The sequence below is a fragment of the Schizosaccharomyces pombe genome (genome assembly GCF_000002945.2).
Source record: "Schizosaccharomyces pombe strain 972h- genome assembly, chromosome: III".
Taxonomy (NCBI): Eukaryota; Fungi; Ascomycota; class Schizosaccharomycetes; order Schizosaccharomycetales; family Schizosaccharomycetaceae; genus Schizosaccharomyces; species Schizosaccharomyces pombe.
The window spans coordinates 502,927-525,857 of NC_003421.2; the positions used below are offsets into that span (position 1 = coordinate 502,927).

Genomic DNA, 22,931 nt, shown 5'->3' on the forward strand with positions numbered 1-22,931 from the left:
ATTTTGTAACAACAATTTGATACGCTTATAAATGTGCCTATTAAAGTGTACAAATAGCTGAATTATTTGTCAAATGTAATATAGGACGATCAAACAAAATCAAACACCAACCCTTTACAATTGTAAAGTTAATGGCCGTTCAAAATACCAGAACCCATTTTTGATAATAACTGAGACCAAGCGATAAAATAAAAACAGAGGAATGTAAACGCCAAGAACTACTAAATGTTCATGCGTAAGGAAAACGAGCAAAAAACGAGTATTTATTTTAGAAAAGAGCAATACTATTAAAAAATTGTTCCAGAAAATACGGACCATACGCGACGATTACCCATCTTTTTGGTTTTGTAAACGTAAATAGAATCATCTAATCATGAATCAGTAGGAGCAAACATGAGTATGATGAGGCTCACTTCTTTGACATAAAAAAATTAATGTGATAGGATAATATCCTAAATTCGATCCCACTCATAGATAGAAGAAAGTGTAATTTCAACTCTAATACAAGAATGGAGCCAAAGTAAACAAAGGAATGTACAAATAGGCAAGATCCTGTGAAAGAAAAGTACCTGTAAAATAAGGATTTTATGATATAAAAGGACAAGGTTGACAAATTAAATCAAATCATAAAAAAATTAAAAAATAAAACAACATTTTCATTTTTTTTTAAGAAACACGCAGTATTTTGGCTTAATAAATCTTTTTCTTTTCATCAACGGAAAACTTGCCCGGTCCAGTGTTGACGAGATATAGGAGACCACCAACAATAGACAAGGTTTGGAAAAAGTCGTAACGATAAAAGTCACGATAGGGACTTTCACGAGGAACCGACCAGAAGCTGTTGATAATGAAATTGGCAACAGATAGAATAAGAACGAGGACTGCAGCGAAGAATTTAGCCTTAAAACCAATGACCACCATGGCACAGGCTGTAACAGACAAAATATGAACTAGAATTCGAGTCCAAGAAATCCCACTTCCTTCCTTAGCCAAAAGACCCAAAAACATAAAGATCAAAAGAACACGCCCAGCTAGTTGGAAATAAGTACGTTTATTGTGTTCGGAGACGGCCGGTAAACCTGCAAATCTATTGATACGACGATGAATAAAGGTGTCACTGGCAACAAGGCATAATCCACCGATCACGCTCATGTTACGAAAGAACATTTCACCACTGGTGATGAGCCCATATGCAAACGCTTGTAAAAGTGTAACAAACAAAAGAGAGCCGATGGCATATGCCTGACGCTTTTTAAACACGACCAATGTCGAACCAACCAACATCAGTACAACACAAACAAACAGCAGCAACGGAGCAGTCCCAAAACGAAATCTGCGGTAGTCCCGCATATAAGATACTTGTTCAGGCCATTGAGTAACGATCCGAATAGCGTCTTCGAAATAAGTAGCGACAATTAGGAATCGACCCAAGAGCGGCATATACGGAGTAAATGGTGCCATGAACGTTTCAGCTTGCTCCATAAACTGACATGCTCGCTCTGAAAATGTCTTTTTTCTGATACCCACAGTAGTCCTTGTTTGATATGAATCCTGGTTCATAGAAAGCGGGATTGTCGAAAACGGCGAACGTGAAGTCATCTTTTCAGCTCGTATTAATTCGGGGTTTTTTTGGTGTCTATAAATATTTAATCCTTAAACTTCAAATATCTCTTAGAAATAACTTGATAAGGCCAACTTCCAGTTTCCTCAATTCAACCTCTTGTATGGAGAAGCGCAAGTTTGTCTCTTCCTTTGTTGCTCCTTATGGCCTGTTGGCATGCAGTCGTCATCCAGGGCAAACCAGAATTTCCTAAAAGGACAGCATTACAATTTGATGAATTTGGGATAATTTAAATAATTCTATGATCCTTATTTTTTTTATTTTTATTGAGATTCCTGAATATTCTTCAACCTCTACACTGATTTTTTATTTTAAGGCTCGCTATTAAGCGCAAATTGGTTTAGTGTAGTCTAAGAAATTATTACCTCTTGCAGTGAGTTAAAGAATGGGATATTTAGGAGAGCCAAAGACTTATGAAAGCTGCTTTGTAATGATTTTTAAAGCTTGAAAATATAGGTTTAAATTTTAGAAACTATATTTGGATGGCGTTCGGATGTAGTTTGAAAATTAACATGAGTCGTTAATTGATCACATTTATTGATGAAAAGCAAAAATAAATTAATAAAAGGCCCCATTTCCATATCACAAATGAATACTTTCAAGTTAGTGTCATAATTAAATGAATTTAGTGGAAGTTAAGTTTTATGTGTGTGATATTTACACTTGACATTACAAAAGCTATTACTTTCTTAGCAAGAGTCGTTGTAATGAACATTTGTAAAAACTTTATACAAACAAAATTTTAAAGAAGGGTATCGTATATAGGTCAAATACGTGAGTTAAGTTCAAATCTCAATATAGTCATTTGACGGCGAAAACAAACTTATTATCCGTGGAAATTTTGGTAAATCCTTTATAGCAACATCAATGTGAATATTAGCTTATTATTAAATTTATTTTATTTTTATTTTTTTCTTATTTTTTTTGGCGGGATATTGTATTATTAAATAATCATAACAATTATAAGTGCACTTTTATTTTTATTTTAAGGCATTTAGAAAAGCCGACTGAACCCGCCGGAGTAGCAATTTTCACACATAAAAAAAAAAAAGATAAAAAAATTTATGAATTCGTCTTGTATTTAAATTAATGGTTCATCTTCTTAAAAAAAAACTTCATTATATGTGACAATGTAGTACAATTGCTGGAAGTGTGATTTGAGCAAATGCACATTAGCAATAAAGTGTAAAGTTACCGAAGCGAAGTCTTTTCGTTACAAAAATTGTTTAGTAGCATATAGCTGAAATAAAAAAAAAAAGACGAAAGCAGAAAGAGAAAATTACATATTTCTTGGGAAAATATAATTAAAATTTATTTTCACATCCTTACGAATTTTCGTTGCTTCGCCCGACTCTATGCCTACTTTTCAACATATGCTGAATAACTGATGATTTGACGACTAATTGGATGTTTTAATAAAACATATCTATGGTTTTTCTCTTCAGTATGATGACTTTACTTCAACTACTTACTCGCAATCTCTCGGCACTTTTTTGAAAAGCACAATAACAATCCTGTGTCTCGAAATTCCAGAAGGAAAACTATGTTTTCGATATTGCATATTTTAGTTGAAGCAAATCTTGCCACATCCATATTTGATGAGACACTACATGTTAAACCAAATGTTTCTTTGAATATCAAAGAACATTAAATTTAACATGTACATGCATGAAAGAACCATTCTTACTCTTCAATTCCATTCGCACACTATTGAATTACTTACCCACTGTAGACTAACTTATCACAGCTGAGTTTTCTACTCTTTCACCAACTACCTAGCTAATTTTCAACTACACACGACCTTTTTACAATTGTTGTCATAGCATGAAATCCTTTTTATTTATTACAAAACATAAACAGGGATTTTTTAGTGAGCCAAACGAGAGCTTTGGATGACAGAGGTAAGCTCTTCAATCTTTCCCTTGGCACGCTTAAGGGTACCGAGCTAAAAAGTTGTTAGAATAAGAATAAATTCAATAACAAAACATAATATCCCATTACAGTATTCATAGCTCCGAGTCTCAAAATACCACAAGTGAATTTGAGTATACTAAGCTTTGAAGCTCTCTACGAGCATGTACAGTAACAGAACAAAATTTTACATACCCTCTTCTTGGCCAATTTGCGGGCACGCTTGTCTTGGGAGTTACGGATCAATTCCATGACACGACGCTCATAGGGAGCGAATCCAGCAACCTCACGAACGATAGAACGGACAAAAGAAGTACGCTTGGACAATTGTCCCTTACGGCGAGAAGGACGCTCAGGAAGTTGACGCTTGGTCAAAACCTTTCCTTTGTTTAAACCAACAACCAGACCAGGTGCCATTGTGAGATTGGTGTAGGGGAAAACTTACTGCGCTATAGTACAGACTATCACTGCCCTTAACGAAAATAACGGTCACAAAACTCAACCCTAACCTACATCCCTTTAACCAAAAAAATCGCACGAAATAACGATTCCTACCTCTGTATGGCTTATCAATTTTTAGCGTAAGTAAAGGAGGCAATACTACAGGTTCTCATTGTATTGTAAACAATGGAAATTGCTTCCATCTGCGGGTTTCAAAGGGTAAAGTCGAGAACGGTTATTACATAGTACTGAAACACTACATAATAAAACGTATTATGCCATAAATTATAACGAACGGTTCGTTTTTTTTGAAATTAGAGTTGCCCCTACGAGTAAATGTATGTCATTCAGTCTCCCAGCAATGCCATGCCCTCGTACGCAGCAGACGAAAGGCTACAGACAAGAACATGGGTAATCCCTTGCACTCAAATTGATTAGTAATGTATTTTATAAGCAGCAATGAAACAGCAGTCATACAAATCCTTGAGCATCCCGAAATATCACAGTATCCACGCTCCTTCAATTCCCGCATTTTCTACCGTATTTAGAAATGACTGATAACGCATTCCACCGCATCTCGTAATATCTTTTCTTTAGAAGAGGTATTGTCTTTCTTTCATCGTTTTGCTGTCTATGATCTCAAGAATGGCGATTTTCAGAGATAGACGTTATGGGTGCTAATTGTGCCATGATCGTACTCATCTTGTAAATCCCTGACGGTGAGAAAACGAGTTCTCCGTTTCAGCAACATCGGTGGTGTATGAGATAATGGATAACCAGTCCCAACCAAATATTTACAGAACCCTCAGACGAATTCGCTGGAAAGTAACATTCCCATCATCAGAAGGAAGACTCCTCTTGTTATGAAAATTTCACTAGCAAGTGACATCGATAGCTCCTAGCGTTCCTTATTTCACATCCGAGAGATCCTTACTATATTAGTCGGGAACCCTTTACTGCTTGACATTTACCGCTCTTGAAACTCGTTACTAAACCGGATATACGGAAGCTTAACACGTTCGATATTAAACAATATCGTTTTTGAAGGGATCAACTTTATTATTGGCTTACATAACGTTATCTAGAGTGGAGTAACTCGTTATAGGGGTCAGCCAACACAAAGCGTGGGCCTTTGTATAACCTGTCCTTTGCCATGTTTCTGTTAAATTCATTAAGTAGGATTACTCGAGGGAATCGATCCAAAAGGCATCAAAACCTTTCAGATGCAAGTAGCTCTTCTGGTTCTTTCTCCAAGAAAAGTTCTACATCGCAATTGGTGCGTACGGGGTCGCCGAGTGTAGAGCCTACAGCTTTGTATTTGCAGCAGCCATTTGTTCGGACTCATTTGGTAAAGGGTAATTTTTCCACGATCGTTTCTTTGCCAAGGTTCGTGGACCTAGATGAATGGGTTGCTTTAAATGGTATGTTGCTTTGTTTTTTGCAGTTTCGCGTCAGCAGAAGAATGATGGAGGTATTGGTTACTGGACAAGTGTTTTTAAATTTGACCAAAGCACTGTCTTTATCATCATTTTCCTTTGAGGGAAGATTCTTGACGGATTACTTTGCTAGGTTTCTTTGAATTGCATGACATGAATAGGAGGAAATTGAAGTGAACGTTCGATGGTACTAGGAAATTATACTTTGAGATAATTAGAAACCCAGGAATCTAGCTTCAAATTTTAAAAACCATAAATTTCAATCTTTTTATTATTATTATTATTTTTGTTTTTTCATCGTTCAACAAAAATTTCTTCTTTTTTTCCGGATACGTAATCCGTTCTGTCAACAACTTGTCTTGTGCTAACCGTTACAACTCTTTGCTTTTCTTCACGTTTTTTTTTGTTTCTTTATATATTTTCTAACTCTTTTCATTTTAGTCTACGAGTTGTTTACTTACCTCAATCATTTTTACGACGTGTTTGCTACATTTTGCACTGTAAAGACTTGTCCTGTTATGAGTGCTGCAGCCAAGTATGTGATTCTCTAGTTAATTATTTTCTCACCTCTACCTTTACTAACTTACTCTTTTATTATAGTTTCGACTATACTTGGTTGGATAACAACCGTAAACCCGTCCATTTACCCGCTCCCCAATATATTGAATACGTACTCGCTTGGATTGAAAATAGATTGCATGATCAAAACGTCTTTCCTACAAAGGCAGGCTTGCCATTTCCTTCAAATTTTCTTGTTATTGTTAAAGCCATATATAAACAAATGTTTCGCATTTTTGCCCATATGTATTATGCTCATTATGCAGAAATCCTTCATCTCTCTTTAGAAGCCCACTGGAATTCATTCTTTGCTCACTTTATTGCTTTTGGTAAAGAGTTTCAACTGTTGGATAAACGTGACACTGCTCCGTTAAAAGATCTTATTGTTGTCTTAGAAAATCAAGGAAATATTTAATATTCTTGCCGAAGGCAGGACACACTTCTGTTTTCTACCATTTATCTCTTTTGTTTTCGTCCTTTCCTTTACCCCCTCTTCCCACAAATACCCTCTTCCCTCGAATCCTCTCTCTGCTACACAGGCAGTAAGTTATATGCTAAATTCCTACACTTCCTTTTGTTCGTTTTTCGTTACCACCTTCATTAGCTAATTACTATTTGTATTTCTTGATGCCATTTTCTTTATTTTTACATCCTATTCCTTTTGGACTCTTGGCATATTCGCTTGCATTCACTGATTTCACGGGAATTTTTAAACAGACTTTGGCCGTATTCCTTAGAAATTATCTTCAACGTCCGTTTAGTTTCTTAACTATATCTTGCATTTTATGTGACTCATTCCACATTATTCCTTGATAATTATAAGAGATCTTATCCTTCTCAACAAAAATAATCCGCTAATGCTCTCCTTTCCTATATCTAACCATCAACTTCTTTTTTTAAAGTCCACAGCCTTGCTCCCCTTCTTAACCTTGGACTTGACCGATAAGCAAATTAAAAAAAAGTAAAACTTGTTACAACTGAAATTTGTTTTTGTTTTAATGTCCACTTTTTTTATAGCAGCAATTTACTCAAATGAACTGAAGACGTTTCCAAATTCGACACTTTTAATTTTTCCCTTCAGTCTTTTGTTGGGTTATTGGGCTTACTGATAAATAATTCAAAAAATTGTTTGTGGACGAACAGTGATTATAATTATTTCCTAAATTGAACGTTACATTCTCAAAGGATCGAGTTATGGTCTGACTCTCTTTTTATACTTTACGATAATTCAATTTTTGGGCATACTAATGGATATCCTTTAAACTGAAATAAATCTCAATGTAAATTTTGTTTATTTCTCTTTTAAGATTGCATTGGCTTGATCCTTCACTAGACTAGACTGTGTACGTATCATTGCTAACTTCAATCCAAGCAGATAAAAAAGTCTCTAGCTTATTCGTAAACATATAGTCACGTCAAATAATTAACTACTTAAAACATGTGCCGTGTAGTAAGATAAATTGCAGTAGAGTGAGTCGATTGGCAACATAAAACGAAGAACATTATTGAAACGAGGGAAGGGAAATAATCAAAATTAAAATCTAAAAGACAAATACTTGATCCTCAAGCTTCGAAATGGCTCGGGACTTTTCATATCCCAATGCAACTGTAGCTTCTCTGAGTGAATTAACCATGGGAGTAGGGCCACAAATAAGAACTTTGGTTTCAGGAGAAGGAGCAGGGAAATGCGCCTTGATAAGTTCTTGAGTAACAAATCCAACACTTCCCTTCCAGTTTTCAGGAGGATTGTTCAAAACATAATGAACGGTAAAACGAGGATCCTTCTTAGCAAGTGCGTCAATCTCATCACGAAGAACAATATCACCCTCTGATACATTAGCATATAAAAGAGTGATTTCCGTTGGATCTTCAAAATTAGAAAGAACAGCACGAATGATTTGAAGCATAGGAGTAATACCTGTTCCGCCTGCGATCATGCCAAAATGGCGCGCGAGGCCAGTGCGATGCTTCCAATTTCCCTTAGGGCCACGAACACCGATGGTATCACCAATCTTAAGTTCAGAAAACTTCTTACTCACTTTGCCATTGGGGTAAGACTTTACGAGCAAATCAAAATAACCTTTGTCAGCATCGGAAGACAGAGGAGTGTAAGATCTGGAATACTCCTTACCATCAACATCAACAAAGACCTTTAAATGTTGTCCTATGGGGAGACCAAGAACATCGTTAGCGCGAGGCAGACGGAAACGATAAATGGCAGTGTTGTGGTTCAATACAGCTTTATCACTAAGTTCAAATTGTTGAATTTTATCACTCAATACTTTACGAACGCGTCCACGCCAGAACTTATGAAAACCAAGAGAGAATGCCACAACAATAGCGTAACCCACCCATTCGCGTTTCACAATGTAAGTACCAAAGATGATCAAAAACACTGGAATATAGACTCCATGCAACGGGGTACTAAGAAGAGTTTGTTTGGCCATTTCAATTAGGATTGTGAGCCAAAATAACTAAAGAAAAAGTAGAGAAGCCTGAAAGCAGAAGAAATGCGAAACGTTTCCAGAAGACTCAAATTACAAAATCTTCAAGAAACTAAAATAATTTAAAGAATAAGAAACCTTTCAATAGTTTCAAAAAATTTAAAAGAAATCTCTAGTTTTCACGATTCCTGCAGTATTGCTAACAGTAGAAGTTTGGTCAAGGGCAAGTCTATAAAACTAATCAGATTTCTCGAATGATTTTTTAAGGTCATGAACAACTAAGCATGGAATACTGACGAAAGAGAACATAAATCATCACATAATCCATTTCATTGTAAATTATATAGATTGAGGGCTTTCGCTTCAAAATCTGCTAAAATTATTTATTTTGAAAAACCAGCTTGTCGAACCATACTTGTTCGCAAGCATATGCTTGTTTATCACGCCGATTCATAATTTAAGAAATGAATTAAATTTTAATAACTAAATTTTGTAAATTCGTTAATAAATAGTCTTTCAGCAATGATCTACTACCGGAATACATGAGATATATCCATCTATTTATATATAATTCGGTATACAGTTTGGAAGTGAAACACCGTCTCTGAGGAACAAGCATTAAAAGACAGGTAATTGTTTCCAAGTAAGAAGAAGCAATTTAAAAACCCTAGATCCATCAACTTGCATTACTTAACATCACATTTTTTAGTAAAGGACCAGTGTAGGCACTAAAAGGAAGAACCCCAATAGCATCCAATGTTTCCTCAGGTTTTCAAAATTTTTGTTAGCGAAAGATACAGGAGCAGTATAAAGCCCTGCATTGGGGTCTCCTGTTGATGATCCTCCATTCGAAGCCTTAAAGACTTGAAGCGATTTTAAAAGTAAGGGAGCTTGAATAGCTTCCAATGCAGACATTTGCTCTCCAAGGCCATAAAGTCCTATTATAAAGTTAGAACCAATACTGTTTTTTTTTAACAGTCAAACATACCATCCCAAGTATCGTTATTCCACCACCATTGAACACCACAAGTCACTCCATCATAACCGCCGCAACATGCCCCGGCTGCAGCTTTGGCGGTGGATATCAACAATGGTTCTAATAACGGTGCAGTGAATGGAGCCATTTGTGCCGTGTAGACCATAAATCTGGTCAAAAAGCCTTTGAAAGACGTTTGATCATAGTTACATGAAAGAGCTATTTCACATACTGGTTCGAACATAATATCCTTGAAAAAAAAGGTTTTGGCAGTTTTGTTGGCAAAACCTTCAACTCGAGTTTTCCATACCGTAGAGTTCGTCTGGTGAAACTGTTAGTTACAATCATTTTGCATTTTACAGTAAAGTTATAATGTATATATCCTTTAAACGTACATAGTTATACATGTAAGCTGCTCCTGCCATGTATAATCCTATATTGTAAGTCCACTGAGTAATTTCGATAGATGAGCAATTATCTTTTATAGAACTCCCATCAAATACAGTGTAATCTTCTTGAATAAACCCAATCCTTTGGCTCCAATCGTATGCTACATTAGCCCACTCAGCATAAGTATCGTTATCGGTGAATCGAGCCAGTCGAGCTGCAAGCTGAAAAAATGCTCCATTTGAGACAGTGTTCTTATAGTTGTACCCAGAGTTAAATTCAGTAATCTGCCATCGAAGACCACCGTTGCAATGATCCGTGTCCCATCGTGTGACCTGTTGGTTGAATACAGCTTGAGCCAGTTCCAACCATTGTGGTTCATCGGCTGCTGGATTTGAAAAGTTTGCTTCAGCGGCAGATATAACGGTCAGACCCCAAAATGCCTGATCGTCATTTCCCTCAGATGTTGTATAATTCGAAGGCATATAATCTGAATCCTCTCCAGATTGGTACAACATGCTGGTCTTTACCAACTCGTTATATGTACTATTACCAGTGGCAATGTATCTATTTAAAAGTCCCTAAAGCCATTGTTGTTAATAAATTATACTTTTAAGCTCAACGTACATTCCAAGCAGCCCCGGCTTCCCACCAGTAGGCTGGAGGAAGGAACATCCCGATAGTTCCTCCTTTGTGCTGACCAGCATAATAATTCAATAATCCATCAGCTACTAAAGAAGTGGCTAAGTCAACGGAGGACGTGTCATTCAAATCCACCGAAATGGCTTCAGCGAAGGAAAACAAAATAGTTGCAAGTGAAATAAAGATTGTAAGACTCATTGAAAAAGAAGGATTAAATAGAGTAGTATCTTTGAAGATTCCCATATGTATCCAGATGACTGTCGCCCTTCATATGATTCAATGATGACTCATTAATGACTGATAGAAATAATCTAAACAGTAAACAACGAACGACCAAAGGTAGGGAAAAAATATAACTTAACGCAATCTATCTTCTATAAAATTCTTAAGCCTTTCAATGAAAATACTCTCACATTTATTCGTGAGACCGACAGCCCCATGCATATCACAATGAGCAAGAAGGAAAACCTTAGAAAAAATACATCAAAAAGGTATTATTTAAATTGTGTCTTTTTGTTTTAACCGCAATTTTAACTGTTTGAATATAACAGTTTGTACATGGTATCCCAGTACTTTCTAGCGGTGGACTTATTTCCTCGTTCGTTTAGAGTATGTTCTTGCCTTTTCTTTTTTACCTTCCTTTCCCTCAATTTTCGGTTTTTTTAAACTGGATATTGTCTCCTTAACTGAGCGTAAAGTTTCATCGTGAAGTTCGAACTTTTCATATAGAGAGAGACAAAAGGACTTCAACTACAAATAAAATTAGTAATTTATTCTTCTTAAAGTTTATTTTTCTCTACTATATAAAGAATCACTGTACATGCCTTTATAATGTCCTCTCTCATTTCTAAATCAACTTGATACCGTGTAAGGCCTTCAGGATTTACGGTCTTATTACCTAGTTGGTAGCTTCACTGGGGTTAGTAACTAAGATGAAATCATGAACTTACGCTTGTAATTTGTCCATTGAAAAAGTATACATATCTCTACATGATTTTGTTAAAATTTGGTCAACCAAGTACGACTAGACATACCTAATATCATCAAGATATATAGGTGTAGAATTATACACCTTCCCAATCACTTCATTGCATCTAGTACAACTCAACTCTGAATAGACGCTATAATTTTTGTATTAGTAAACTGGCGAGCAACACATGCAACATACCAAAGACCATCATCACTCCTTTTAAACGTATCCTCAACGCGTACACTATTTTCTACTGCATCTAAATGAAATAATTAATTACATGGACATTTCTTTTACCACATACCACTCAAAGTGAAACTAAGATATTCTCGATGAGAAATAACCCAAGCATTAGAATCACCAACTATTTGAAAACATTTTTTACATTGGAAGACGCTAGGTTGTGACTCTTTTTTAAAATCAATATAGCCCGAATGACTAGTTTCCGTCTGGGACATACTTATGGAAAGTTCATTTTATCTAGTAGTAGTCGTTATTAATTAGGTGCGCTTAACATTCTATATATGGTGAACCAATATATATCAGATGTAGAAGCAAAAATTAAATATATTACAAAATTATAAAAAAATAAATTACTCATAGTCCTTTAACTGTTTTCGGAAGAAGGAATAAAGACGCCTTCCTGCTTCGGGGCCAATTAGTTCTGACCATTTTCTTTCTGAGGTTTCGGAAGCTTCTTGAATATCTTTCACGCCTCCATAAAACACATTTCTGTAGTTTTTCATAGTTATGTATGGGAGTCCCATTAGCAGGTCGAGTGGAGCTTGATTATAAGTATTCGTTGAGTCTTGCCCAGCTTCCAAACCTATAGAGGCAGCTGAAGCAGGATCTGGTTCTTGTTCCATGGCTTTCAAATCTTGAAAAATAATTGATGTAACGTAGGCACTAGAAGACCAAACAATCCTTAAGTTGGGAAACGATAATGTTAACAGTACCAGTTTAGATTGAACATCATTTTTTCCAATTTCGCTTGAAAGGTCGGAGAAAGGCTAAAAGCTGTCAGACATAGATTGTTTTAGTCAGACTTACTGGAGATGTAAAAGATTGGTGTTGTTCGAATTCAATTAACAAAACTGGAATTTCATAATATTCAGTCATAGCTTCACATTGGGAATAAAGACGGCCATTGCTTAATGATTGGATCAAATCTCTAATTGACTTCCTTTCAACACAGATCTTTGGTGATAATATATAATCTCCCACTAAGAGTTGGCAAGGGATAACAGAAAAATTATTTCCATGTAATATGGAAGGTAACGAACTACGGAATTCCCTCAAGTCAACGATAACCTTTAACGTTTTAATACATATAAACATAAGATATAATGAACGTACCCTAGGTTTCTCATTTGTGATCGATAACTGTCCTCCTCCAGCTATACGAGTATTGACATTTCTTAAAAACTTTGACTCTTGGCTTTCGAACCTTTCGGAATCAGCCGTCAGTACGATAGCCATATTCTTTTTAGATTAGCAAGTTTTGAAAAGTTTAGAATAACTTACAGATCGTTCTTTAATAAGACGAGAGAATGAATCTTTCTCTCTCCTTACAGAAAAAAGATATTTTTGCTCCTCAATCGATCCTCCATAGTACATAAAATAAACCCTTAGAGATCTTTTGGGATATGTAGCTTTGTAAACCTCGACTCTTCGAATAAAATTGGGATCAGAATCGAACATAATAACGTACCGAGGTCTTAAATTATTTAATACTAACTCATCTCTTTCACCATTGTAGGAATAGATATAGATGGAATTGAAATCATCAATAACTTCAAATGCATCATTGCCCACTTCAGGTTCATAACGTTTGGATAAGTGTGAGAGCAGACTAGACTTATTAGCGTGTAAAACCTAATAATTAGCGTACATTTTCTCTAGGCGTAAATCCCTACTAAAAGAATCATTCGCATCTGTATTATCAGAAGTTGTGCGTGAAGTGGCATTGTTTCCACCTCTTACCCTTCTTCTCTTTGAAGGTGGAACACCTTTTCTAGACGTTGTATTAGAAGCCTCTCGCTCCTTGGAAGGCTCTGGTTTCTTGATTGATTTACTCATCTTTCTATATTGTTCTCTCCATTGAAAATAGTCCACTAATTTGCTATTCATATTTTTCAAAGAGTCTTTATTGTCGTAAGTCACCGTACTCAAATAATCACGTAACTGTAAACAAGTACGCTCATCTGCGCACATAATCATTATCGAATTATTGGATGTTTCTGAAAGATTTGTTAATATTTCTTCCTTTAAAGAGAGTTTTTTTTATACCTGCATCTGTATCTGCTAACATTGTTTCATGACACACTTCGTTTAATACGTCTTGCAAGACAGACCATTTCGGCTGTTCCTCCAAAATGGGAATCGCATCCATATTCGGTCCTTCTGATTCTTTGTATACTCGGTCTCTAGCGACACGGATCATTTTATTGGCGGCATCCAACATAAGCCAAGGAGAAGGTTGTGCATTAGATGGGTAGCTGGAAACATTTACAGATAAAACGAGGGTATCTAAGAGTTTAAGGAAGCTAACACAGTCATAACAAACAAGAGCACTTGTTTAGTTAGAGATTATTTATATCGAAAAAGGAAAGAAAAGACGAACCTGAGAAGAAACTTAAGAGTCGAGAGATCTCCAACCAACTGTTTGGTTTTTGGGCTAACTCTGTGCCATACAGAATCTAGTTGTCTTCGCACTATAACGTCAAAACTACGATGTAAGGCAGACTCGATATTCCAATCCTCCATATCCAGATAAGCAGAATTTAGTCTTCGTAATTCTCTCATTGTACTTTCTATACAGGTTAATAGGCATGACTGAATTGTTTTTTGGGAATCACTTAGGTTAACGTTCAACTCTACCACATTTGCAGGGCTTTTTTCAAGGGACTCTGCCACAACTACATGAAATCTGGGATATATAAATACATGTCGAAGAAACAGGCATCTTAGGCAATGACTGAGAGCATTTATTCCCATCAAAAATTGCTCTGGATCATCACTAAAAGCTTTAATGAACCCAGTTTTATTGGTTTCACGATACAATCGCATTATGAACGCTACCGTTCCAGTAGAGACAACTCTGTAAGAACCATATGTAAGAAATTATTTCCTTAGAAATCGCTTACCTATCTGCATGTAATAATACAATTCCAGTGATTTTTTCTGTTGGAATAATTTTTGTCAACAAATCCATCACTAATATGCGGCTTGTAATGGCGAAAATACCACCCTCTAGATAAGACTTTTCTCTAAAATTATTAATAAATCAGGTCCTGTGCAAATATATGTTACCAAAGCTTACCGTTTGTCAACCGACATAGTTTCTGTATTTACAGTAATCAATTTTTTTTCCAAGTGGCTTTCCATTTCATGTTGAATCAATTCAATGTCATCAACGTTTGCTCCAACAAGCAAAAGAAGGGATCCTGGAACTGCAAAATATGAGAGTACATTTGCTGCAATTTGTAGCAATGACAAACCTGGTGCAATTACACACAGACCATCCTCTTCAATAAGTTCGTTAAAAACCTGCTGCTGGTAAGCAAGAGGCAAATGAACCTTTGTTTCCATATTTAATGGTGGTGTTATTCGTAGAGATTTTCCAATTTGCAATTTTGATTTCTGAAAGCTGTTAAATACTTTGATGCGAAAATTTTCCAATTTGGATGGAATAATCAACTCTATTTCTATTTCCGTTCACAAATGTGTTAAATAAAAAACAGTAGCATGAGATAGACTCCTTCTTAGGAATTTAGGCGGATCGTGAAGTTAAGAGACTCTCAAGGATGATGAAAGGAAGAATCTGTACAAAACAAAAATCCTATATAAGACAATGAATTTAAAAATGATTACCAACTGATAAAAGTATCCAAGGAGAACCAAATACAAATATTTAACCTAAAGATGAAAGAGTGAATGGAATACAGCAATCAGTAAAAATGAGCAACCAACTATACATACCAACTAGAGGTTAAACTAGTTTCAATATATTGGGTAAAATAAATTACTTAATATACTCTTTAACCATTGCTCAGTTTCGGGCATAGTTCATGCCTTAGCTTAATTCTCCTTAATTAGATACTCTACATTCAATCTTTCCATGTATTCACGTTGGGGTATCCCATCGCTTGTATTTGGACAACCATATTTTTTAAATTTTCTTTCAAAATGTAAGATTTATTTGCTGTCGGTTTCTAACTTCATTACATGCGTATAACCATTGCTCATCCTAAAAACAATTATCCCAGTATTAAGTATATCAAATTATAAAGCAATACCAGAAAAATAATGCCAGCTATTAATACTATCACTGTTAAATCGAGTAAATGGCGAAAAAATACACTTAAAAAAAATAAAAATAAATATACACATAAATAATTTTCTCTTTCATTTGGCATTACTAAAGAATTTTCGTTTTTTGGTTTTCTGCTAAGTCAATATTATTGGTCGAAGAGCGCAAAAACATAAACATTATAGAAAAAGTATAACATTATGTAAATTTCAATTATGCTTTTTTTTTTTTCTTTTTTGGAATGGAAATAATGGCTTTTCTTAATTTATGTACGCTCTAAATTATCTGACTTATTACATTCTATTGTAGATGACTGTTTAACAGACATTTGAAAGAGTACCTTACTAGTAATCAAGAATTGTGGATTCCAAGCCTTAACCCCAATAGTTATTTACATAAAAAAAGAAATATTGTAAATAAAAAGAGCTAACTCGCCTATTCGCCAATCAATAAAATTTTTTATCGTCTTTTATTTCTCGGTTTTCCGATATTATCTTTAGTACAAAAGCAATAAAAATTCAGCAACAATCAAAATGTAAGCGGTGTTGAAAAAATTACTTATATACCAGTGTTGATTATTTTTCCGAGTTTTACTGGTTAAGTTGAAGGTCCAGTGTAGGGAACCATAATTAAATTTTAAATAACTGAAATAAAAAATGAATATTACTTCTAAGATTTATAAATTGCACAGAATTCAGGTTGCTTTACCGACTTAACTGGCAAATTCATTGCTTTTTAATAAACCCCATATGACTTGTATAAATAATCATAAAGAGGTTAACTATAATAATGTAAATTATATCTAGTAGTGAACTAATATCATATGCATAATATATATTGCTATATAAAGTAATTTATGTCGTTTACTTGCCTCATTAAAACTCTTCGTGTACATATCACAACACCCAGTTTTTGATGTCTAGAAGAACACGATCAAGGTCGCCTCCAAGGCGATCCTACAATAGAGAAAGAAGAGATTACCGAAAATATGATGACTCTGAAGATCAAAAGGGTGCACGGTATAACCGATACGTAGACGATGTATCAAGTCGACGAGATAGGCATGATTCTTTTCGTTCTCACGAGTCTAATAAAATTAGAAGAGATAATTCTTGGAAGCATGATAAGTATAGTTACGAAAAAAGGTATCAAGAGCGAGATCGAGAGTATGCGAGATCAAAGAATATTCCCGATCAGTATATTGGTAGGTCACCGCGACCAACATCTCATAGACATGCTGAGGAAAAAGAAGTAGACAATAAAACTAAATCAGATGAAACAAATCCTGTATTACAAGGTTCCGCAACTGAAATAAAGCCTCAGCCTAGACGTTCTCGATTTGATCGAACTGAGAGAGTTGGTGCTTCTTTAAGTGTTTCAGAAATTCAATCTGAAAATCCACGAGTTGATGTAATTCCCAAGGATAAAGCTGTTGAAAATAATCATCAACGAAATGCTGAAAAGCCAGTAGCGTCAGACAAAATTACGGATGCTAAGCTACTCGCCAGGCTAGAACGAGTTAGAGCGTGGAAAGAGTCAAAGGCAAAACAGGAGGCTTCCAAGAAGGAGGAGCACAAGTTGAATACAAAGCCGCAGGTTACAGCCAAAGACCAGAATGCTATGCCTTCAACTGGTATATCCGGGTTTGAGATTAATCGCCAAAAAGATACTTCGGATATGAAGCGAAATAACCGAGTTCACATGGATGATGAAGATGGTCCTAGGCGTATGAATCTTGAAGACTACCAGGAGCTTTGGGACCAAGAAGACCGGGGTATGCTAGGAAATGAGCAAGCAGCTAGCATGGAGGAAGACGAAGTAGATCCTTTAGATGCTTACATGGCCTCTTTGGTTGGTACCACTGATACCATAAGGCCTGGTTTATTAAATACGGAGGTCATTGATCCGAATGCAAACGATGACGAGCGCATGGTAATTTCAGAGACTTTGGAAGAGGAAGAAAATTTACTTGCTCTTGCTGCAAAACGATCAAAAAAGAAAGACGTAATCACAGTTGATCACTCAAAAATAAATTATGAAGATTTCAAAAAGGATTTCTATGTTGAACCTGAAGAGCTCAAAAATCTGTCACCAGCTGAAGTTGATGAACTACGGGCTTCTTTAGATGGTATTAAAATTCGTGGTATTGATTGCCCGAAGCCAGTTACTAGTTGGAGTCAATGTGGTTTATCTGCCCAAACCATAAGCGTGATCAATTCCTTGGGATACGAAAAACCAACCTCTATTCAAGCACAAGCAATTCCAGCGATTACTTCTGGCAGAGATGTAATTGGCGTAGCTAAAACAGGAAGTGGAAAAACCATTGCTTTTCTTCTTCCTATGTTTCGACACATCAAAGATCAGCGCCCATTAAAAACAGGAGAGGGTCCTATTGCAATAATAATGACTCCTACTCGTGAATTGGCTGTGCAAATTTTTCGCGAATGTAAACCTTTCTTAAAGTTATTGAACATTCGTGCGTGTTGTGCATATGGAGGTGCCCCTATTAAAGACCAAATTGCTGATTTAAAACGCGGTGCAGAAATCGTAGTTTGTACTCCTGGACGTATGATTGATGTTTTAAGTGCGAATGCAGGACGTGTTACTAACTTACACCGCTGCACTTATTTGGTTTTGGATGAGGCCGATCGTATGTTTGATTTAGGATTTGAACCGCAAGTCATGAGAATTATTAACAATATTCGACCTGATCGGCAAACCGTACTATTTTCAGCTACCTTTCCTCGTGCTATGGAAGCCCTTGCAAGGAAAGTTTTAAAGAAACCTGTAGAGATTACGGTTGGCGGACGGTCGGTTGTTGCTTCTGAGGTTGAGCAAATCGTTGAAGTACGGCCTGAGGAAAGCAAGTTTTCTCGGCTATTAGAGCTGTTAGGTGAGTTGTACAACAATCAACTTGATGTACGTACACTTGTTTTTGTGGATAGACAAGAGTCTGCGGATGCACTTTTGTCGGACCTTATGAAACGCGGGTATACAAGTAATTCAATTCATGGCGGTAAGGATCAACACGATCGCGACTCAACCATCAGTGATTATAAAGCAGGAGTATTTGATGTATTAATCGCAACTAGTGTAGTTGCTCGTGGGCTTGACGTTAAATCTTTACAGCTGGTGGTAAATTATGATTGCCCTAATCATATGGAGGATTACGTGCATCGTGTTGGTCGTACAGGCCGTGCTGGCCATACTGGTGTAGCTGTTACCTTTATAACCCCAGAACAGGAAAAGTACGCCGTAGACATTGCCAAGGCTTTAAAGATGAGTAAACAACCAGTTCCAAAAGAACTACAAACTCTTGCTTCCCAATTCCTCGAGAAAGTTAAGGCTGGTAAAGAGAAAGCAGCGGGTGGAGGTTTTGGCGGCAAAGGGTTATCACGACTGGATGAAACTCGAAATGCTGAGCGTAAAATGCAGCGTAAGGCCTATGGTGAGGACGAGGAAGATGTAGAGACTGAAGCTGAAGCAAAAAGCCCGTTGGAAAAGATTACTCCTGAAAAATCTACCGGTGATCCCACGCTCGATAGAGTTCGTGCTGCTGTGGGTGGAATTGCTGCTCGTGCATTTGCCAACCAAACTGCACAATCTAACAAGCTTACTCAGCCAATTTCTATAATAAAAACCGATGGTGATGAGTATAAAGCTAAAATGGAAATTAATGACTATCCTCAACAAGCTCGTTGGGCCGTTACTAATAACACAAATATTGTACATGTAACGGAGTTAACTGGCACAAGTATCACTACTAAGGGTAATTTCTACTTGCCAGGTAAAAACCCTGAACCAGGAGAGGAAAAGTTGTACTTGTGGATTGAAGGTCCATCTGAGCTTGTTGTTAACCGAGCCATCACTGAATTGAGACGGCTTCTTCTTGAAGGAATTAACCACAGTTTGGAAGGAGGTAACAAACCAAGTGCTTCTGGACGATACACAGTTGTCTAGTACTTTCGGTCTATCCTTTTGAAAAAGAGACCTACACTCGTTTAAAATTAATCAATTGAATACGTTACGTGCTTTTTTGGGGAAGGGCAAAAGTGGTTATGAAAAATTAATGATTAGAAATGTCAATATTTATTATTTTAACTAAACATATATGGATTTTGGCATGAAAATTAAGGCATGTATCTTTTTTCATCGCAAAGTAAAAGCGGGAAAGAATGATTTTATTCACATTTTTAAAGCGAGTACTTTTCCAACTGCTTTCCTGAAATAGTGTTAGGGTATTTGCTTTTTGTAATCCACAGTATTTATAGTAAACAATAAACTAATGGTTGAATTTAATCTTTTGTGAAGAGAAGAAATAAAATGTAATTTTTGGCCTTCAATTATCAGTGCTAAACACAAATAGTAGGCAATCAATCCCATAGTTGTTTATTTGAGAAAAAGGTTCTGTCAGTGAATGCTTGATTTCATGATTGATGGGTTTAAAAGAAGTTAAAATTATAAAAATCAGAATTTTTTAGCGTAGAAGTAAAAACCTTCAATTATTTAATTTTTCTCCGACTATTTGCATAAGACCTAAACAAACTAACTGTATGCGAACTATATTGTACTAACACTGCATCAAGTTATATAATTACAATTTCGATGTACATTGTATTAAATGAATGCAAAAATTTATTTTTTTTACTATTTTCTTTTTTATTATAAAGGGCATTAAAGTAAACGTAGATTGTCTACGGCCATACCTAGGCGAAAACACCAGTTCCCGTCCGATCACTGCAGTTAAGCGTCTGAGGGCCTCGTTAGTACTATGGTTGGAGACAACATGGGAATCCGGGGTGCTGTAGGCTCCTTCTTTTCTTTCTTTTTTGCCTTTTTAATCCTGTTTTTACATTTGTTAATTATTTAATAGGTGCGCTGACCTAAACACAACTGCGTCTCATATGCGGCAAAGTGCAATGTCTTATTTTCATGAATTATATACACTACTTATTTTAGCGAGATATTAAACAAAACTTGAGTAGCTCATAGAAAGTTAGCTAAGATTACCTTTTATCTTTTTTTTGAAGTTATTTGTTCTAGCTATAGTTCATTAACTACAGGCAAAAATTTACCTCTTTTCTGGCTTCTAATATTTTTTTCGCTTAAAATAACTCAAAGTCAATAAGCAGCGAAAAATTACGTATACACAAGAGAATGGCGCTGAACCTTGAGCCGCAGTATAGTAGGTACCGCAAGCAACTAAACATCGTTATAGTAGTAGAGCAGTTGGAATTTAAGCGCGCTAAAATTATTAATAATATATCCTAACGTGGAGTGTTGTAGTCAAGAGATTAGTTATTCCCAAGTACTGATTTTGTTCGAAAAAGAACAATTCTCGAGATCGAAAAGAACTGTTGTACGAGGTTCGTTGGGACTGCAGTATAACTTTATGCTTTTTCATTTTTCCCTTTACAATTCTTTAGAAGCAAGGAACACAGCACTGTTAGAAAACACGACGGTGAGAGAAGTGCTTCTTTTTTGAAAGATTCCAATTCTCTTGAAAAATGGCATCTGAAGGTGATTCAATTGATTACTATGAACTGTTAGGTATTAATGAAGATGCTCAAGATCAAGAAATTCATCGCGCTTGGCGAAAAACTTCGTTAAAATATCATCCTGACAAAAATCCAAATGATCCCAAGGCGGCGGAAAAGTTTCACATGCTTCAGTTAGCATATAACGCGCTAATTGATGTGCAATTAAGAAAAGCATATGACTCTGAAAGGTTTGCTAAGCTTGCTCGCAAAAGACGCGAGGAAGCATTTAACTTTCAGCGAAAAAGTATGGTAGATGACTTGAGGGAAAGAGAACGCCAATTCTATGACTCTTTAGAGAAGAAAGAAAACGAAAGAGATCGACTTCAAGAAAAACTGAGGGCTTTACAAGAAGAAAGTGCAAATTTGCGACGACAACGAGAAAATCGTCTTAGGGAAGAACAAGAACAATCGAAAAGAAGAAAACAGGAGACTCCAAGCAGTAAAATTTCAGAATTGGATAGATCCATTCGGATACGATGGAAGCGGAAATATGCTGATCAAGTAAATGATGCATACTTGAGATCTATCTACTCATCCTTTGGGACTCTACAAAATGTAGTTATCCAAAAGGATATATCGAAAGAGAAAAAATATGTATATTCAATTATAGTATTTGAAACACTTTCCTCCGCATATTCCGCTATTAACGCTGAAAAACCTTCTAAAATTTATGATGTACAATGGTTGAAGCCTCCAAAATCAAACTCCAATACGCCTACTGAAAAGGATACTACCGTGGAAGATTACGAAGAGATTACAATAATGAGGATGAAGCAAAAGCATAAGCAAAAACAAAAAGAAAATGAACGAAAGGCCACTTCTACAATGAACGCCTAGCGAATTTCATCAATCCTGACAAATCAACATATATTTAGAATTTTCATTTCTCAATATGTTGTTTAACAACTTCGCTTTTTGCTGAGTGTGCTGTGGCTAATCAGCTGAAAATTGATCCTTTGCTATCATTTACTCGGAGCCACTACTAATTGACCTCTCAAAGTTGGTGATAGTATGAAAACCTGCTATCACTCTTAGCAACAGCACCAAAATGCTTTGTGTAAAAAATGCGATATCCCAGAGAATTTTGGCTCAATTTAGTCGCTCATTTTCGTATACAATTCCTTTTTGGCAAGGATCGGACACGGTAAAGCCTAGTTTAAAATTCTATCGACGTACGGTATATAGTCGTGATTTTTATGCATCTAACGTTGTTTAAAGAATTATTGAAACAACCAAAACCAAAATTTCATTTTGAAATAGAGCCCAATGTATCTTTTCTAGCAGTGGAGGAGGGACCAGCGTCGTTGCGTTCTTATTCTATAGGGAATGTGAGTCGTATTTACGATGGCATAAGAGTACCTCCAAAACCCGAGGAGCCTTTGAATTGTTGCCAAAGTGGTTGCGCTATATGTGTTTGGGATGTGTATGCTGATGACCTTGAGGAATACAATCGTGCACGAAGAAAAGCAAAAAGGCATTATTTAGATAAACATTTACCCGTGCCTCCTGATTTAGCAAAGGTTTCATTAAAGGAAACTAGCTCATTGGAAGAGCTACCTCCTCAGTTGAAAGCCTTTGTTTTACTGGAAAAACGATTAATGAAGGATAAGCAATCTAAAAACAACTAATTAATGCAAAAACAAAAATATATAACTCTCATGATAAGGATATGATAGGTATGAATAACATGATT

The 22,931-nt window shown here is 36.0% G+C and overlaps 10 protein-coding genes, 14 long non-coding RNA genes and 1 other non-coding gene across 25 annotated transcripts, besides 1 other annotated feature; 13 read left to right on the top strand and 12 right to left on the bottom strand.

Moving 5' to 3' along the window:
• Positions 1 to 1,736, bottom strand: erv29 (cargo receptor protein). The gene has a single exon (NM_001022842.3). The coding sequence runs from the start codon at positions 1,597 to 1,599 to the stop codon at positions 691 to 693; it is 909 nt and encodes a 302-aa protein (NP_587849.1). The 5' UTR covers positions 1,600 to 1,736; the 3' UTR covers positions 1 to 690.
• Positions 1,737 to 1,784: 48 nt separating this feature from the next.
• On the bottom strand, positions 1,785 to 2,567 carry SPOM_SPNCRNA.1141. Its single transcript, NR_149994.1, has one exon. It is a non-coding gene; the product is annotated as a non-coding RNA, possible alternative UTR (long non-coding RNA).
• Positions 1,980 to 2,425, top strand: SPOM_SPNCRNA.6880. Its single transcript, NR_196222.1, has one exon. It is a non-coding gene; the product is annotated as a non-coding RNA (long non-coding RNA).
• Positions 2,568 to 2,779: 212 nt separating the features above from the next.
• SPOM_SPNCRNA.6881 lies at positions 2,780 to 3,320 on the bottom strand. Its single transcript, NR_196223.1, has one exon. It is a non-coding gene; the product is annotated as a non-coding RNA (long non-coding RNA).
• SPOM_SPNCRNA.6882 lies at positions 2,872 to 3,562 on the top strand. Its single transcript, NR_196224.1, has one exon. It is a non-coding gene; the product is annotated as a non-coding RNA (long non-coding RNA).
• On the bottom strand, positions 3,424 to 3,963 carry rpl3601 (60S ribosomal protein L36). Its single transcript, NM_001022843.3, has 2 exons — positions 3,728 to 3,963; positions 3,424 to 3,566 (listed from the first exon to the last, which is right to left on the bottom strand). The coding sequence occupies exons 1-2, from the start codon at positions 3,947 to 3,949 to the stop codon at positions 3,489 to 3,491; spliced, it is 300 nt and encodes a 99-aa protein (NP_587850.1). The 5' UTR covers positions 3,950 to 3,963; the 3' UTR covers positions 3,424 to 3,488.
• An 11-nt stretch (positions 3,964 to 3,974) lies between these two features.
• Positions 3,975 to 4,416, top strand: SPOM_SPNCRNA.6883. The gene has a single exon (NR_196225.1). It is a non-coding gene; the product is annotated as a non-coding RNA (long non-coding RNA).
• A 700-nt stretch (positions 4,417 to 5,116) lies between these two features.
• mob2 (protein kinase activator Mob2) lies at positions 5,117 to 7,408 on the top strand. The gene is made up of 3 exons (NM_001022844.3): positions 5,117 to 5,394; positions 5,851 to 5,944; positions 6,010 to 7,408. Exons 1-3 carry the CDS (start codon positions 5,127 to 5,129, stop codon positions 6,380 to 6,382), a joined length of 735 nt encoding a protein of 244 aa, NP_587851.1. The 5' UTR covers positions 5,117 to 5,126; the 3' UTR covers positions 6,383 to 7,408.
• SPOM_SPNCRNA.6884 lies at positions 5,210 to 5,560 on the bottom strand. The gene has a single exon (NR_196226.1). It is a non-coding gene; the product is annotated as a non-coding RNA (long non-coding RNA).
• cbr1 (cytochrome b5 reductase) lies at positions 6,999 to 8,644 on the bottom strand. The gene has a single exon (NM_001022845.3). It carries the CDS (start codon positions 8,412 to 8,414, stop codon positions 7,509 to 7,511), a length of 906 nt encoding a protein of 301 aa, NP_587852.1. The 5' UTR covers positions 8,415 to 8,644; the 3' UTR covers positions 6,999 to 7,508.
• Positions 7,523 to 9,943, top strand: SPOM_SPNCRNA.6885. Its single transcript, NR_196227.1, has one exon. It is a non-coding gene; the product is annotated as a non-coding RNA (long non-coding RNA).
• On the bottom strand, positions 8,840 to 10,614 carry dcw1 (mannan endo-1,6-alpha-mannosidase; the record flags this gene model as incomplete). Its single annotated transcript, NM_001022846.3, has 4 exons — positions 8,840 to 9,349; positions 9,400 to 9,709; positions 9,783 to 10,355; positions 10,402 to 10,614. 4 exons carry the CDS (start codon positions 10,612 to 10,614, stop codon positions 9,117 to 9,119), a joined length of 1,329 nt encoding a protein of 442 aa, NP_587853.1. The 3' UTR covers positions 8,840 to 9,116.
• SPOM_SPNCRNA.6886 lies at positions 10,547 to 10,783 on the top strand. Its single transcript, NR_196228.1, has one exon. It is a non-coding gene; the product is annotated as a non-coding RNA (long non-coding RNA).
• A 221-nt stretch (positions 10,784 to 11,004) lies between these two features.
• mis18 (kinetochore protein Mis18) lies at positions 11,005 to 11,881 on the bottom strand (the record flags this gene model as incomplete). Its single annotated transcript, NM_001022847.3, has 6 exons — positions 11,691 to 11,881; positions 11,585 to 11,645; positions 11,451 to 11,537; positions 11,367 to 11,402; positions 11,241 to 11,325; positions 11,005 to 11,166 (listed from the first exon to the last, which is right to left on the bottom strand). Exons 1-6 carry the CDS (start codon positions 11,842 to 11,844, stop codon positions 11,005 to 11,007), a joined length of 585 nt encoding a protein of 194 aa, NP_587854.2. The 5' UTR covers positions 11,845 to 11,881.
• Positions 11,185 to 11,979, top strand: SPOM_SPNCRNA.1142. Its single transcript, NR_149995.1, has one exon. It is a non-coding gene; the product is annotated as a non-coding RNA (long non-coding RNA).
• rad16 (DNA repair endonuclease XPF) lies at positions 11,870 to 15,171 on the bottom strand. Its single transcript, NM_001022848.3, has 9 exons — positions 14,709 to 15,171; positions 14,533 to 14,655; positions 14,010 to 14,486; positions 13,676 to 13,959; positions 13,278 to 13,626; positions 12,911 to 13,238; positions 12,743 to 12,868; positions 12,437 to 12,697; positions 11,870 to 12,396 (listed from the first exon to the last, which is right to left on the bottom strand). Exons 1-9 carry the CDS (start codon positions 14,975 to 14,977, stop codon positions 11,980 to 11,982), a joined length of 2,634 nt encoding a protein of 877 aa, NP_587855.2. The 5' UTR covers positions 14,978 to 15,171; the 3' UTR covers positions 11,870 to 11,979.
• Positions 13,801 to 14,628, top strand: SPOM_SPNCRNA.6887. The gene has a single exon (NR_196229.1). It is a non-coding gene; the product is annotated as a non-coding RNA (long non-coding RNA).
• On the top strand, positions 14,780 to 15,632 carry SPOM_SPNCRNA.6888. Its single transcript, NR_196230.1, has one exon. It is a non-coding gene; the product is annotated as a non-coding RNA (long non-coding RNA).
• A 953-nt stretch (positions 15,633 to 16,585) lies between these two features.
• On the top strand, positions 16,586 to 19,971 carry prp11 (ATP-dependent RNA helicase Prp11). The gene has a single exon (NM_001022849.3). It carries the CDS (start codon positions 16,614 to 16,616, stop codon positions 19,656 to 19,658), a length of 3,045 nt encoding a protein of 1,014 aa, NP_587856.1. The 5' UTR covers positions 16,586 to 16,613; the 3' UTR covers positions 19,659 to 19,971.
• Positions 16,646 to 16,880, bottom strand: SPOM_SPNCRNA.6889. Its single transcript, NR_196231.1, has one exon. It is a non-coding gene; the product is annotated as a non-coding RNA (long non-coding RNA).
• Positions 19,915 to 20,122, bottom strand: SPOM_SPNCRNA.6890. The gene has a single exon (NR_196232.1). It is a non-coding gene; the product is annotated as a non-coding RNA (long non-coding RNA).
• A 240-nt stretch (positions 20,123 to 20,362) lies between these two features.
• On the top strand, positions 20,363 to 20,549 carry SPOM_SPRRNA.24. Its single transcript, NR_151411.1, has one exon. It is a non-coding gene; the product is annotated as a 5S ribosomal RNA (ribosomal RNA).
• Positions 20,390 to 20,636: a sequence feature (RNA overlapping with rRNA (SPOM_SPNCRNA.6891) was converted to a misc_feature.).
• Positions 20,637 to 20,933: 297 nt separating this feature from the next.
• Positions 20,934 to 22,921, bottom strand: SPOM_SPNCRNA.6892. The gene has a single exon (NR_196233.1). It is a non-coding gene; the product is annotated as a non-coding RNA (long non-coding RNA).
• Positions 21,022 to 22,075, top strand: cwf23 (DNAJ domain protein Cwf23; the record flags this gene model as incomplete). The annotated part of the gene is made up of 1 exon (NM_001022850.3): positions 21,022 to 22,075. Exon 1 carries the CDS (start codon positions 21,206 to 21,208, stop codon positions 22,073 to 22,075), a length of 870 nt encoding a protein of 289 aa, NP_587857.2. The 5' UTR covers positions 21,022 to 21,205.
• SPOM_SPCP31B10.02 (uncharacterized protein) lies at positions 22,275 to 22,905 on the top strand. Its single transcript, NM_001022851.3, has one exon. It carries the CDS (start codon positions 22,435 to 22,437, stop codon positions 22,864 to 22,866), a length of 432 nt encoding a protein of 143 aa, NP_587858.1. The 5' UTR covers positions 22,275 to 22,434; the 3' UTR covers positions 22,867 to 22,905.
• Positions 22,922 to 22,931: the final 10 nt, after the last annotated feature.